This window comes from Gastrolobium bilobum, unplaced genomic scaffold (genome assembly GCF_033153095.1).
Source record: "Gastrolobium bilobum isolate Gb01-03AN ecotype WA unplaced genomic scaffold, APGP_CSIRO_Gbil_v1 utg2745, whole genome shotgun sequence".
Lineage (NCBI taxonomy): Eukaryota > Viridiplantae > Streptophyta > Magnoliopsida > Fabales > Fabaceae > Gastrolobium > Gastrolobium bilobum.
In genome coordinates, this window is record NW_026896065.1 from 96,322 (window position 1) to 111,461 (window position 15,140).

At 35.1% G+C, this 15,140-nt stretch overlaps 3 protein-coding genes across 5 annotated transcripts; 1 reads left to right on the top strand and 2 right to left on the bottom strand.

Annotated features, from left to right (window-relative positions):
- The first annotated feature begins 769 nt into the window (after positions 1-769).
- Positions 770-2,306, top strand: LOC133297560 (protein FAR1-RELATED SEQUENCE 5-like). The gene is made up of 2 exons (XM_061496729.1): positions 770-1,726; positions 2,295-2,306. Exons 1-2 carry the CDS (start codon positions 770-772, stop codon positions 2,304-2,306), a joined length of 969 nt encoding a protein of 322 aa, XP_061352713.1.
- A 191-nt stretch (positions 2,307-2,497) lies between these two features.
- Positions 2,498-3,777, bottom strand: LOC133297572 (uncharacterized). The gene is made up of 2 exons (XM_061496742.1): positions 3,518-3,777; positions 2,498-2,750 (listed from the first exon to the last, which is right to left on the bottom strand). The coding sequence occupies exons 1-2, from the start codon at positions 3,697-3,699 to the stop codon at positions 2,564-2,566; spliced, it is 369 nt and encodes a 122-aa protein (XP_061352726.1). The 5' UTR covers positions 3,700-3,777; the 3' UTR covers positions 2,498-2,563.
- A 2,530-nt stretch (positions 3,778-6,307) lies between these two features.
- On the bottom strand, positions 6,308-13,727 carry LOC133297570 (serine/threonine protein phosphatase 2A 55 kDa regulatory subunit B beta isoform). Of its 3 annotated transcripts, XM_061496741.1 has the most exons (15): positions 13,364-13,726; positions 12,787-12,798; positions 12,335-12,438; positions 12,125-12,223; positions 11,921-12,040; positions 11,073-11,282; positions 10,286-10,377; positions 9,875-9,993; positions 8,622-8,745; positions 8,222-8,345; positions 7,563-7,631; positions 7,372-7,463; positions 7,208-7,285; positions 7,055-7,125; positions 6,308-6,961 (listed from the first exon to the last, which is right to left on the bottom strand). In XM_061496741.1, the coding sequence occupies exons 1-15, from the start codon at positions 13,479-13,481 to the stop codon at positions 6,825-6,827; spliced, it is 1,569 nt and encodes a 522-aa protein (XP_061352725.1). In that variant the 5' UTR covers positions 13,482-13,726; the 3' UTR covers positions 6,308-6,824. The 3 variants fall into 3 exon arrangements, with proteins under 3 accessions (XP_061352725.1, XP_061352724.1, XP_061352723.1); XM_061496740.1 differs by lacking the exon at positions 12,787-12,798 and having other exon boundaries at positions 11,076-11,282; positions 13,370-13,727; XM_061496739.1 differs by lacking the exon at positions 12,787-12,798 and having other exon boundaries at positions 6,309-6,961; positions 13,370-13,724.
- Positions 13,728-15,140: the final 1,413 nt, after the last annotated feature.

Below are 15,140 nucleotides of genomic sequence, written 5' to 3' on the forward strand. Positions count from 1 at the left end.
TTGTGTGCTCAGAGCTCCGGTACTTGAGAAGGCACCAATTTTTACTCTAGTTTGGTTCTTGAGGTTCCATTCAATATAAGGGAGGGTTTTTTGAGACCAGAGTGGTTGAGAGAGCTGTGGTTGCTCTCTGCAATAATTACGACAGTCTGGAGTGTACTTATTTTTCTTCGTCTTCAGGTGCATTTGCTAGAACTACTCATTTTTTTATATATATAATAGCAACATGTTTTTCTTATTATAAATTGAATGAGGGAGATATTATAATAGCTACATGTTTTTTTACGACAATATATGGTTGCTCTTTGTTTATTTTTTTTCTATTTTTTTGTACTGGTAAAACATTGTTATTTCTTGATTTTAGTATGTTTGAATATTTGTTCTATTCAACTGGTTGTCTACTTTTTTAGACCAAGTATTTTGTCTTTTGTGTAACCCTTGATGTAACTGGTGGTATATTGGGGTTGAGTCTTAATGATAAATGAAATTCATTAAATAGAGGAAGTTGTTTGGGTATTCCTTAAGAATTTTTTTGAAATCAATGAATTAGTGAAATATTTGTTCTTAGGAATGCTTATATGAACAAATTCGCTACTGAAAAATTAGTTTACTTTCGTTTCCTCCACAAATGAGTGTTGTTCTTATTATAAATTGAATGATTCTGTTTTTTTTTTTCCTTCTATTTTTTGTAATGGTAAAGCATTGTTTTTTCTTGATTTTAGTAAGTTTGAATATTTGTTTTATTCAAATTATGGTTTCAGTTTAGCAAGTCATGGATATGGACTTTGTCAATTATTCTCCCATAAATACGGACACTAATATTAGTTCGAACAACGGAGTGAGAACAGATTTCAACTTTCAAGACGTGCCACATTGTTCTAATGTTGAAGAAGTAATTGTTGAGCCTCATGTTGGAATGGAATTTGACTCATTGGAAAAAGTTGAAGAATTATATAAAATATTTGCTAAGGCAAAAGGGTTTGGAATTCGTACCCGCGATAGTAAAAAGAATTATTGTAGATTTGTATGTGTTAGGGAAGGTGAAAACAAACCAAAAAGTGGTAACATGGGAGAAGTTAAGAGAACGTCTTCAACCCAACGCTTGGGATGTCAATCATCACTTTGTGTGTCAAAGGATAAGAAACGAGACATATGGGTTGTAAAATCTTTTGACAATAATCACAATCATATCATGGCTAGTCCTAAGAGTGTGTCTTATTTGAGGTGTCATAGGAAAATGAATGGTGCTGCAAAAAATCTTGTTGAAAAGTTTAATGCAGAAGGTTTACCTACTGCTAAGGTTGCTGCAATCTTTAACGGTAGTGATTTATCTTTTTCTAACCGGGACTGTTGGAATCATTTGAGGAATGTTCGAAGGAAGAATTTGGATGTTGGAGATGCACAAGCTGTTTTGAACTATTGTAAACAAAAACAAGCTCAGAATTCTAATTTTTTTTATGCAATACAATGTGATGATGATGATAGAATGATAAACTTTTGTTGGTTGGATGCTAGGTCAAGGGCTGCTTATCAATATTTTGGAGATGTTATTACTTTTGATACAACATATAGAACCAATAAATATAGTATGCCATTTGCCCCATTTACGGGATTGAACCATCATTTGCAGTCAATTTTATTTGGTTGTGCATTATTACAAGATGAATTTGAGAAATCTTTTGTATGGTTATTTGAAACTTGGCTTGAGGCAATGAATGGAAAGAAGCCTGTTTATATATATATGATCCGTTTATAAATCTTTTTTGCAAATTACACTAAGTACGACCGGTCGTACACTGCATAATTAAAGTATGACCGGTCGTACTTAGTGTAGTTTGTAAGAGTTTATAAACAAAAAAGTTTGTAAATATAACCTGTCCCTGTATATATATATCCTCACGCAAATATGACTCTACAATTGTGTGTTTGAGATGGAAACGTGAGCGTAACCAAAGATGTTTCATAGATGGAATATAAAATCTCAATTCGGTTGACATGGACCTACAGAGAGAGACACTTCAATTAATTGGAGTACATATTCTTTTCTTATTTCAAGTATTCATGCTCAATATATATTCTTTCTACTCAAGAAAAGGAGCAACTTAAAAGAGAATATGATTCTTCCTAAGATTCTCCATTAGGTTGGTACATTACAGCAAACACATTCCTTAGTCCATTTAGCCAACACACAAAGTGAAGATACCCTGAGAATACTCTCAAACATTCGTAAATGGAAATCAAACCAGAAGAACAGCATTCTAATGTGTAACAAGCTCAGCTCAATGTGTTTAATTCAGATTGGATTCTAAAAGCTTCTTTTGCCTTGAAGCTTCTGAAATTTTCCATAACTCCTTTTAAAGTTCCCCAAAATTCCACAAACCAAGGAAAACTGATCATGATTTAAAATAGAGTAGCCTTGAAGCGACATGAATCTTCATCATATTCAAGCATCAAATTATCAGAACCAAAACATAATGTGTGAAATTGGATCAAAGGCCTTAAAGTTCCTAAACATACCAATATCAATAATTAAGCTAATAGTTGTATAGTCTTATAGCAGTCACACTTAAACATAATAGCCCGTGAATGTAAATCCTCTGCCCACAATCACACCCCCATAAAACCACGCAAAACACTCAAGTCCAAACAAAGCAGCAATGCCGGCATTCTCTATGTATAGATCCTGCCTATTCTTCATTAGGTCCTTTACATGGTCCAATTCCTTCCAGAATGAATTGTAACGATGGGGTATACTGCACAAAATAAGCACCAAGTTCAATACTTGATAAAACGGAAGTTATATATATTCAATTCCCCACATTCCCATTTGCCTTTTCCCCTTAGGTCCAATAGGACCTCCCAAGAACCAAAAGAAAAATAAAATACATAGCATGGTTGTGTAGTTTTTTACATCTGACTATACTTGTGTATATGGGTCAAATGCTGGATAAAACAGTAAAAATACTCTCAAATTTAGGACAATCATGGACGCTTAACAGAACACCACAAAGCCATTACACTCACGAAATGGAGCTTAACTTTAGAGAACATGAAAGTAATTTCGTAAGCTTAATATTTAATAAGGGGAAATGAAATTATCAAATTGAAGGTTACTTTTTAATATTTTTGAAAAGTGGGAATTGAATCCAGAAAAAGATTCCAACATAATAAGCAAATGGGAAATCATTTTCTCATGTTGTTGGAGATTGTTTTCTCATGTTGTGAAGGATCGAAATTCGTACAATTTTTTTATTTTTTTTTATTTTTTAATAAGTGGTGGGATCTACTACTTGTTGTGTTTATAACATGATAGATATTATCTCACGTGAAATGAGATAACAGAAAACCCTAAGCAAATAAGATATAAATTTAGGTGACTCACGGTGACCTATTCTAATTTCTAACATGAGAATTGCAATAATCACAATAAAATGAAACTGGAGATATACACTAATTGTTCTCTGTACATAAACCAGTAAACAATTCAGGAAGTGAACATATGATGACTTAGGGAACAAACCTTGCAAGGCGAGTATAAAACAATTGTTTCGCCAATAATTGGCACTTTCCAATCGTGGGTGGATCCTGGATGTAGTGTTTATTCTGCTCCAACAACAGTTTATAGTATGAAGCTCCATGTTTTGCCACTACTTGTGATGCTTGGCTCACCTTTGATTGCAACTGAGGAATCTTCGATGCCATGGATTTCCTATACAAAGTATCAAAGATTTTAGAAAAGGTGGAATATTTATTGAAATCTCACAATTATATCCACCTTAAATATCCATATATGAGGAACAAAAAAAACATTCAATACATTCATCAAGCAATTCGAAGGATTTATAATTATTTATACAATTATATTAACAATTAACAAGTGCAAAAACAACAAATTCTGAACCCAGGCTTTAAATTAGATCATAATTCATAGTCAAGCGTAAAAGAAAAAAACTGAACTAAACAAATATGTCTATAATCATCTTTTGCACAGGTGACAGAGTTGGATTTGGTTTCGATTAATTTCCATGGAAATCCCATTAAGTGTTAGAATCTACACAATCACACACATTATCAAAAACAGAAAAGAAAGAGAATAAAAGTTGAGACACAATTTACCTCTCGGTTCAGCCAATGTGTTCAACACTATATTTTATTTGTTCGTTACATTCCAGATTACAACGAGAATATAAATAAGATAAAAAAAACCCTAGGCAACAAGGGTGTTAACAGGTTAGGTTGTGCTTTGGTCTTGAAAGACTAAGCCTATATTATCAGACTTACTTAGCCTATAATATGTTATGAATATAATTATCGACACGTGGCTTGGATTCTTTACAAACAATGTTAAAAAAAATCATAATTATCGACACGTGGCCTGGATTCTTTATCAACAATGTTAAAAAAAATAAGACAACAAAAATATGATGGACCACAAAGATGAAGTGGAAATTAAGTTGAGTTTAATAAATGAGTAGTATAAAAAATAAAAAATAAAAAATAAAAATAAGAGTTAATATATCAGATCAGCCTGATAGACTTTAAGGTCGGGATTTGGAATTAGAGCCCGGAGCTTTTTTATTAAATGAATTTTTATACTAGTCCAAATCTGTATCTAATAACCAAAATAGACGGGTCAGGTCAGGCCAGGCCAAAGGCCCCAACTCTTTTGACATCTCTAACAACATCTATTCATAGGCCCAAACCCTACAACAATACCACTGTACCAAGTCACTGCGATCCCAGGGGCGCTGCCCCCACACGGGCTGCTCCCATGTTGATTTTCTTTGTGTGTTGCTAATAAAAATTATTATCTGAATACGAAGCATGAGCTATGCCCAACGTTAATTACTTCAATTGATATAAACCATTATATATAGACAAGGAGTTGTTTATCCTTCAAAAAGAATAAGAAAGATTAGCCATATTGCACCTACATTGTGCGGTGAAAAGTGTGGGTTGGTGTCGGAGAAATCCTAAGCTGGAAATTCGAAAACAAGAATCACTCATAATTTCGCAATTTTGAGCATTAGACACACAATGGGCCTTTGATGTGTAACGTACAAAGACATAAATCCTCATCTCTAAACACAAAAAAGGGTAAGAACTTTAGATAAAAAAAAATATTTACTAGTGAATATCGGAAGGCATTGACAAGAAGATTCTGAACATTAAAATTGGAACACTGGATTTGGTTTCAGTACCTAAAGGGGCAGCAGGAAGTTGATATGATCAATTTTCAGGAAAACACTGAGTGCACTCTCCACGATTGCCGTTTCTATTTTAACTATTAAAATGGAATATTATCATGTCTCATGTGAATGCCATATCCTAGTACTCTTCCAAACTGCAACTAATCACCATTGCCGATTTAAATGTGCTTATATTTTTAATTTTTCAAGAATATTTTAAGAGAAAATAAATCATCTAATATATTATTTAATATAATCATATCGTATACAAACTATAATCATCTCATGTATTATACAAACTCTCACGTTTTGCCATGAGACAAAATTGGTTCCAATGAGCTCAATAGCAGGACTAAAACATGGCATTTTAAATAGAGAGAGAAAAAAAAAGATTGCACATCATGACATTCAAGTTATTTTTTTCTCAAATCGTTCGCAACATGATCGTTGACCCAACTCTCAGTCAACTATTGACAATGAAATAATAATAAATAATTTGAATAATTTGCGCGAAGTCGTACACTCAGACCTACGCATCATTATTGTAATAAAGTTATATGGTTATGGGGTTTACAATTTACATACCAATAATTCAACTGTTACTTGAATGAAAATGTTAGATTATTTAGCCAAAGTTGCAAACTTGCAATGAAAATTCGTACTCGATCATCAAAGTTTGACTGCGAGAAGATACCATGTTCATGGACCATGTCGATTCAACCCAAAAGTAAAGCTGAGAATTTTCCTCCACTGAAAGAGGAAACACAAATGAATGTTTGTTATATTAATCTTCATCTTTTCTAATCTGCCTGGCTGATTGTTCCGAACAAATCTTAAATTTGCAGCTACCAAACTTGTCACGTCACGCCTGTTATAAAGCATGTACGAAGAAACAATCATTATATTTATCCCTCTACGAGAAAACGCCCTATATATTATTGTCTTGTTACATACACAACGCAAATGCATATGATATTCTTTAGTATTTGGCACGTACGTCAATTTGTTATTTAAACTTGAGATGTGAGAACCAGCAAAACTTTGTGTTTTATCTGAATTGCAACCTAAAATTATTCTTGCACAAAATTACCCGGTACGGCAAAATTAGACTTTGAAACATGTCAAATTAAATTCCAACACAAAAATAATCAATGAAAAAATGATGCATTGCAGGTTTCAACTGCTCCATCCCACAGAGATATCTGGGCAAAAAGAAAAAGAAAAACTACATTTTTGTAATCTTAATCCTAGTGGCAGATATTGAACATCCTTTAGTATCTGTTGTAGGAGAGCTACAATCACATTTTCTTCTTCACTTGCAAGCCAAACATAATTTGAAACATTGACTGCACCTTCTCTTTCAGAAGAAGATACAGAAATAGGGGAAAAGAATATTAGGGGTTGGAAGGAGGAGAATGGGGAAAGAAGAAGAGAGATGCTGTGCCCATCCAGTAACAAAATAAGGTCTTGCCTACCCTGGAATTCGGAAACAGCCACTTCTGAATCTTTTTTTTCCTAAAAGCTTTGAAGGGCACTTGTAGTGGGAGAGTTAATATTAGCCTCCAACTTGGTGGCTGGTAAGCCTTCTCCACAGCAATTTAACCAAGCAAATACATGTCCTCCTTCAGTCATCTTTCTTTACGCATAGTACATGTACAAGCTATTTGCAGCAGCACAAGCAATTGAATTTTCAGATGGGTGCCATGCTAAGTGTAGCAACTTTGTCGTGAAATCAAAAGAATTCCCATTTGCATCAACCCCAGGGGTTTCTGCTCCTGTTCAAGCATGCCAAATATTGGAACTGGTGATATACTATATTATGCAATCTTTCTCAATTCAGACAAGAGCAAAAGAAACAGAAATCTGACCTCGTCTTACAACTCGTGTTATACTATTTCCCAGTGATCTAGAAGGCCTTGAAGGGGTTGGAACTTGCCGTCTGAGGGGATGCAAAAGTTAATATAAATTCTACAATGCCTAACTAAAAAATATGCTTGGTGTCAGAGCTCCCATAAAATTACCTCATTGGATTTTTACTGGCTTCCAAAGTTGTAGCCTCAGCACTTCCAGGGTTACAACCAAACACGCGGAATAAATTGCTGGCGTCAAATGAAACAAAATAGTAAGATGCAGGATACACAATTCCATTGACAATTGAACCACAGATCAAGTTTGTATCACAGACCTGTAAGAACCCGTTGCCACGCGCAATCCATCACCGCTCAGACAACATTCGAACTTATCAAAAATTGAATCATTCTCATATAAATCACAAAGCTGGCATGTTCAAACAAAAGCATAGACAGTCATAACTCAATAAAGAAGCAGGAAGAAATTCATGGTTCATCATCACTTATATAAACAAAAGAATCTAACCTTCGGTCTCAAATACTCGTGAACCTGGAAAGTTGCAACTGGGCCTGAATCCATATTAATGTCCCATAACTGACAAACAAAGTCAAGATGGATGAAATGAGATGAAGCTTCAAGGATTTATAACATAACAAGGCAGAAGTCATCAGGTCAGAAATTAAAGATATCAGTACGTTTTGCCTACACAACAATTGAATTTCAAAGGAACAAAGAGACCTACATCAATAATAGTAATTTAAATAAAAAGACCTTGGCTCATAAAATTCAATCAAGTAAAGATATATCCCCATCCAAAATAAGCAAAAATGCATAAACTTTGGGTCTTTCACAAATACGCTACTCCACTTTCTATTTTGGCAATTTACCGTCTTGAATTTTGGAAAATGTTTTGACAGCCACTTTTATGTATTTTTTGTTAGTCAATTCATATTTAAACAACTTTTATAAATTTTCAACTACCAATTTTTGTATTGCTTGATTATTGAAAAATATTAGTAGTTAGAAAGTAAATTTCCAATATATTCATCTTTTTGAGCACAAATTAACTATTGAGATGTTTTAAAGATTGCAAAAAGTAAAAGTTGAGGGTCCATTTGCAAAAGCCCAAAATATTGTGAACACTTTAACAGAAGCATGGATTTTGAAATTATATAACTTCAAACCTTTAAAGTCATGTAATCACGACTAAGTATGTATCTTCCATCCTTCCCAAATTTTATGTCTGAAATAGAAGCAATAATCTCTGTGAAAAACGATCTGGACCCAGGGGCCTCCTGTTCCTCAAATCTGCGCCAAAGGGTATCTGCCATTAGAGTCTACAAGGTAGAGGAAAGTACATAAATACATACATATAATAGGCTCGAGAAAAATCCTTTTCTCTATAAGCAACACGTTGATTGTCCACACCAAGAATGAAATAAACCAACTTCTTTCCAGTAATTTTTCCCTACAGTCTCATCGTTGGTTAAAAACTGTAAGCCATAAGGTGGGAGGAGTGGGATACTTATTCGTTAGGAACCACGAAGATTACCACAGAAGAACATAAACAAAAGATGTGCTTACAGTTTGGCATGAGAATCACATAATGCTGATTGCCGCAAGTCAACAAGACGGATTGAACCCTTCGAACTGCTGTATGCCAGCGTATTACAATGTGTAGGGTGGAATTCTGCTGATGTTATAACCTCTACAATAATAATTTTTAAGGTCAAGCCTCAAACAAGACTATAAAAAATAAAACAAGTTGGCAAAGAAGTCAAAGCTTATAATTTTTGCTTCACTTTTCCCTAAAACACAAGATACCCCAAATACTAGTCCCCCAAGCAATGTTCACAGCACTCAAACAACCACCAATCCAACCTTAAAACCCCATCCCATTGCTTGTGAAACATCCCCCCCCCCCCCCCAAAACAACAACACAACCAAAACACTAATATCATAATACCCAACCAACCCTCAACACACCTGTTTTCTACCCTTGATTCACCCTAGAAAACATAGATTCTGTTCTGATATGCTAAATTCTAATCCTTCTACCGTCCAACATCAAACAGATTGAGACTAGCAAGATTTGAACATGCTTGAGGGCCAGGTTTGACTTGGCCTGATATTTTGACTGGGTCAATTTTTTGAGCCTGGTCCCAACCCTAGACTCCAGTAGAACTGATCAAGCTTGAGTACAGGTTGAGTTGGGCTGCAGCCAGACTTTAGACAAGACATAATCTGAACTGCGAATATCTACAGAGAAAAAACTAGATTGGAGTTGGACTACTTGCGCAAAATCACATCTTATGAAAGTTACACATTGAACAATGAACCACATTACCAAAGGAGCATTACAAACATAGTTCAGCACCACACAATATTTATCTATCTTGTTGGATGTCAAGGGCTAAATAGTTAAAAGACAATATGTGATTCTTTCAAACCCCATAAAGTGACAAATTTCTTCTGATACTGAAAAATTAAGTATGGCTAATGTAAAAAAAATTATAGAAGAATCTAACATCAGGCCGGGTTGGTTCTACTCGAAGGGTCACCCAATCCCTGCCTGACATTTTCTTCGGGCAATAAATTCGATCACAGACCCAACCCAATTTTTGAGATGAACCCAGGTCCAAACAACCTGAATGGCTTAGGGCTGGTTGGGTCACGAGGCTGGGTTAGGCTAATGGATGGGGCAGGCAATTAGCACCAACTTGTTAGTCAACAACAACTTATATGTCGTAATCACTTCTTTAACTATATAAATTAATTATTTAGTTTTAGTCTAGAAATGTTTACACTACAGCATAAATTTTTTTTACCAAGCTTACCTGTCAGATCCTCCATATTTGCAGGCTTTACATCAACGATATTAAAACTTTGATTGCTAATTTCCAAGTTCCAAAGATTTATTCGCAAATCATCAGCTGATATGAAAGTTTCGCCATCACTAGAAGATACGAGCAGCATAACACCATCCAAATTTGATCAGTATTTAGAAAACCATGAAAAAAGGAAAAAAAAAAAGTGCAAAAATCATGTGACATCAAGCAATACTCCAGAAAGAAAACAACTAATCAGCCTTTTTAAAACAACACCACATTAAGAGAAATAAAAATAATGAAAGCAAGATTGGCACTGAATAGACTATAATTCGAATATGAACCTTCAGGGTTCTCAACTTCACCCAATATTTACTAGACTACAGCAAAATAAGTATTTACTAAGAAAATTGAAGTCACCTGTTATTTGAAATAGAATTGATATGATAATCATGAGCATGGGCATATACTCTACGACATCGAGCCACCAAGCTGGTCTCATGGCTACTTACCTACATAATTTACAATACAGGAGTTAGTACAGCAAAATCTCAAAAAACCACTTTCCTTTCTTTCTTCTAAAGTATCAGAATCAAAGGACATTTAAAATAAAAACCACAACGAATGGAATTATTGAAACAAGAAATTAAACTCTAATATTTCTCTTTTTACTTCTTCTACTTCTGGCTGTTTCTTTATGAAGGGGTCTATGCAGAACGGCTCAAATTGCTACTTATATGATGAATATGCTGAAATACTCCTGTAAAATTAGCTTAAGCACAGACTGGCCGTTATTAGGTTTTAATAGTTATGGGTCTGCATGATGCTTTTCTCCTTAACATCCATAATAAGGTTATATTTATTTAAATAGAAAAACTTAAAGTTGTAAGACCCTAAAATAAATTAAGCAATGTTAACTAGCATCATGAAATCAACCACCATTGAAATATGTTTGTTGTGCCCAGCCTTGTGAGTTAAACCAATACCTGCCAGGCTGTTTTAACTTTAAAGTAAGAAACAACATAGCTGTATTCAATTTTGAAGAAGAAAAAGTAAGCATTGCAGAGCTTTAACACCTTCATTTTTATCAAATAATTTCATGGTTGTTTATACTTTATACTTTATAGTAGAAGTCATACCATTCTAATTTTATCCCAGCTGAACAAAAATCGGAATAAGAATTGCAAGTGGAAGGGCTGAATACAACTACCGTGGGTAATCTTAGTGATGGTATGCCTCCTGGTGGAAATGAGAGGTCGTTGCTTAGAAAATTGTGTGATCTATCTGGAGATCCTCCATTGGCAAGATATGGCCTAGAACTATTTGAATTACTTGAACTAGCAATACAGCCATTTCCCATTGTTTTTGAAGGGTCAACATTCATCTCAGAAATTTTCTTGACCTTCTTTTCTTGAACCTGTTTAACTCTCATAAGGAAAAATATGAATGAGTGACCGAAGAGACTGATCAAACCTATTATCCACATGACAAAAAAAATACAAAACCGAATGCAACCACATTCTTCTTGTATACATGCAAACATCCAATATTGTTAACAATTATTCAAAGTAATTTTCCCTTGGGATTTATTTCACAGTATGGCCTTCTTCATGTCTACTTCTCATAATATTTGATCATCTCAATGAATTTAATGAAATAGCTATTAAGATGTCAAATAACATAATAAAAGTTTAGAAGTTAAAAATAAACATCAAAGTTTCGTCAGCTAAGGTTCTAGAAAGATGGAAGCATTGAGAAAGGAAGTCATGATAATATGCACTTGAAAATGAACAGCCTATACATGCATGCACCATCAAATGCCGCCCTCTACATGCAAAGTTATCCAGTTAACCGAACAATATTTCAATTAATAAACAATGATTCAAAATATAATTAGTAATTTCTGAAGGCTAAGCCATGACAATAGAATCCAATTAGAATGCATATATATGGGCCTCATAAGCAATCATACATCTCTGTAAACAGATACACAGTCAAAGCATTTCAAACTTAATTCCACAGAGAGAATGCTACAATTGAACATTCATTTCATACCTTCCAAAATTTGATGGTTTTATCATTTGTTGAAAGAAGGAAGAGGGCACCATTAGCTGTTTGGCACCATCTGATTTTGTTGATTTTCTCTTCTATCTCCAAGCTCTTAAGATAGTCAAACTGAAACAATGATCGCATATTATACGTATTGACACTTCTGAGAATAGGATGTTTGTCCAACATTAACGAGCAAATGATAACTACCTCAGGCTCGTGACTCTGAAACTCTGTTTTGTAACGGAACTCAGGATGCCTGCTAATAGAATAGTCCATCCTCTCCGAATCCCTTCTTGATCCGCCATGCTGCATGTTTCAGCATACATACATATTACAATATCAAGTACATAACATGGAATCTGTCAAAACAAAGTTCTTTTTTTTTGAAAAAAATAAAGCCGAAAAAAAGAGACTTACATCTTTAGTATCTGTCCTCTCAAAGAGAACTACTCGACCACCACGATCACCAGTAGCAAGATGATCGCCAGACTTGTCAAATTCAATAGCAGAAATTATGTCCACTGTAGAAAGACAATTGGGTAAAAAAATTAGGAAACTTTCACGTTATCCTGCAAAAAAAGCTAATTTAGACTTGTCAATCACTCTGTTGCAACTATCAGACGCTCACTCAGTCAAACTCACTCTCGCCTCTCCTTGAAAGCACATGATCCCATATTATAAATGTGAATAGCTTCGTATAACACCATATATCTGAGTATCACTCAACTTAATGATATTTATACTTTCTTTTCCCTTTTGTTTTGGCAGAAAATGAGGTTTCCTGTCTGACACAGACAGAACTGCTACACACCCATTCTTAAACTATCATCTAAGCATTCCCATTCAAGAGACACCACCACCATCATTACTGGCACTTAAACCTAGCAATCTCTGCCAAAACCAAATGTTTTTGCATTGTCAAAGGCACAAATTACGACCACACCCCTGCGGTCAATCTTCAACGCTACTCATCAAACTACATAACATCAAGATCTAACCCATCCTACTCAAACAAATTCACACATTGATTGACAAACTAAATAAAACAATTCACGACAATAGAAGTGGCTGCGACACAAGCACGAGCTAGAAACACGACACCAAAACCAAAAAACACCCGTCAAGTCTTAACAACTTAGTTTCACAGTCTCACAATCCAATCCAGTAAATTCACAATGCAAAGACACGGCCTTCAACAAAACATCTACATGTCAATGGATCCCATTCAACTACTTTTCCCCCAAATCAAACAAGACCCACGATTAAAGCAATGACCCAAAAGCCAAAAATAGCATTACTCGAATACCCATAAGCGAAAACAACAAGGGAGTGACGAAACACGATCCGAAAAGGATCGAATCAAACCCTAATCCCGACACATCAATTGGATCCGACAAAGTCACAAAAAACATGCCCTTTTTCCCACCCACCAATACTACGTACGACAATTACCTTCCTGAACCTCTTCTCCTGCCGCACGTTCGCCGAAAACCTGCGAGAATTTCCACTCCAGAGGTTGCGGGGGACCCGCCGGAGCTGCGATGACTTCATCGCCACCGTTCATTTGTGACAAAATCAGCGGCCACCGAAGAAGCGAGTGAATCGACCAATCCTATCAGTGCATCCAAAATCGCTTTCTGGGTTTTCACAAGATCATAGGTTCAGAAAGACCCATCCAAAAAAGAAATAAAATTTCTTTTCTCTTCTCACACCTTGCTGTGGGTTCCCAGTTGAACCATTGAAACACCCAAAAAAAAAAAAATGAAGGACAAATTTTTTTCTCTCTCCTACAATCTTCTATTCTTCTCTATCTAGTATTTTCTCTCTCTAGAAGGAGAAAAATGGAATTTTACGAGTTAAAATGACCGAAAGCATTGGAGATGGAAAAAAAAAAAAAAAAAAAAAGCAAAACACAAGCACTTGTGTTTAGTTCTCTCTCAACATTAGGATTCTGTTTGTCTTTTACGTACGTAAAAATATATAATTTTCCTCGTCTGTGATACCCTCATATGTTGTTACACAAACGAGGTGAAGTACGAAGTTTGTTGAACAGTGATAGTTGTGGGAGTGTATGGACGGACTGTGTGGTACAGCCAGGTAAGAGTAATTATTTATGTCTTTGAAATTGATTAATTAATTAAGATATGTATGTAATGACCAGAAGTTGTTGAATAAAAAAGGTCATTGAATGAAATGACTTGCATTTTCATTTCTCATATATTCTTGTCATTTCAATATTTGTTATATCATCTCGTCTGGATAAAATATGTTAGGTACACCAAAAGCCCAAAAAGCTCAAATATAGAGAACGAGATCCAGATCCAAATCCACAAGGCCCAGAATGAGGTGCGATGACTTCAATTGCGCATAACTAGGGGTGTTAATGAGCCGAGTCGAGCTTTGGTCTAAACGGGTCGAGCCTGTGTTCAAATGTGTCAAACTGGCCTTAACCTGTTACCTGTTATGAATATAATATCAACCTGTGGTCTGGCTCATTTACAAAAAATAAAAGCCTTGTTTAGCCTGTTTAAAAAAAATAAGACAACAAAAATTTATCCAAACAAAATATACAATCAACAGCACTAGTAATTCCATTAATATTCATAAATTTAATGTATATCCAAATAGCATAATATAAAACAAAATCATTTAAAAAGTCTGTTTAATTAATAAAATGGGATGAAATGAATTGAGAAGAGAGAGAGGGCTATCACAAGTAGTATAAAAAATAAAAAAATAAATAATATATTAGGCAAGCCTGATAGGCTCTAAGGCCGAGCTTTTGAATTGGAGCATGAGGCCTTTTTATTAAATGAGCTTTTATACAAGTCCAAGCATGGGTCCAACAATCAATTTTAGACATTTAAGCTCAGGCCTTCACGAGCCGAGCCAAAGGCCCCTGTAAGACCCCTGGCTCGTTTAGCACCCCTACGTATACTAAGTGCAATGTCACCATCGCGCACAAAATCGACCTTTAACATAACTTCAGGGACAAGGAAGCGATCACAGGAACTAATAAAGGCCCACCGCGCCATTAAACAACTAAACAGAGGACAACACCATCTTGTCATCACTCTACCAAGATAGCCTGACGTAAAGAGATAAGGCTATGGAAGCACCAGCTGAACCTGCATCCCTTGAACAACCAATCAAAGGCCTTACCATCTTCCTAAGGCGGCATCAGAACTACTATATAAACAGAGGATACAAGTCCAGGTATTAT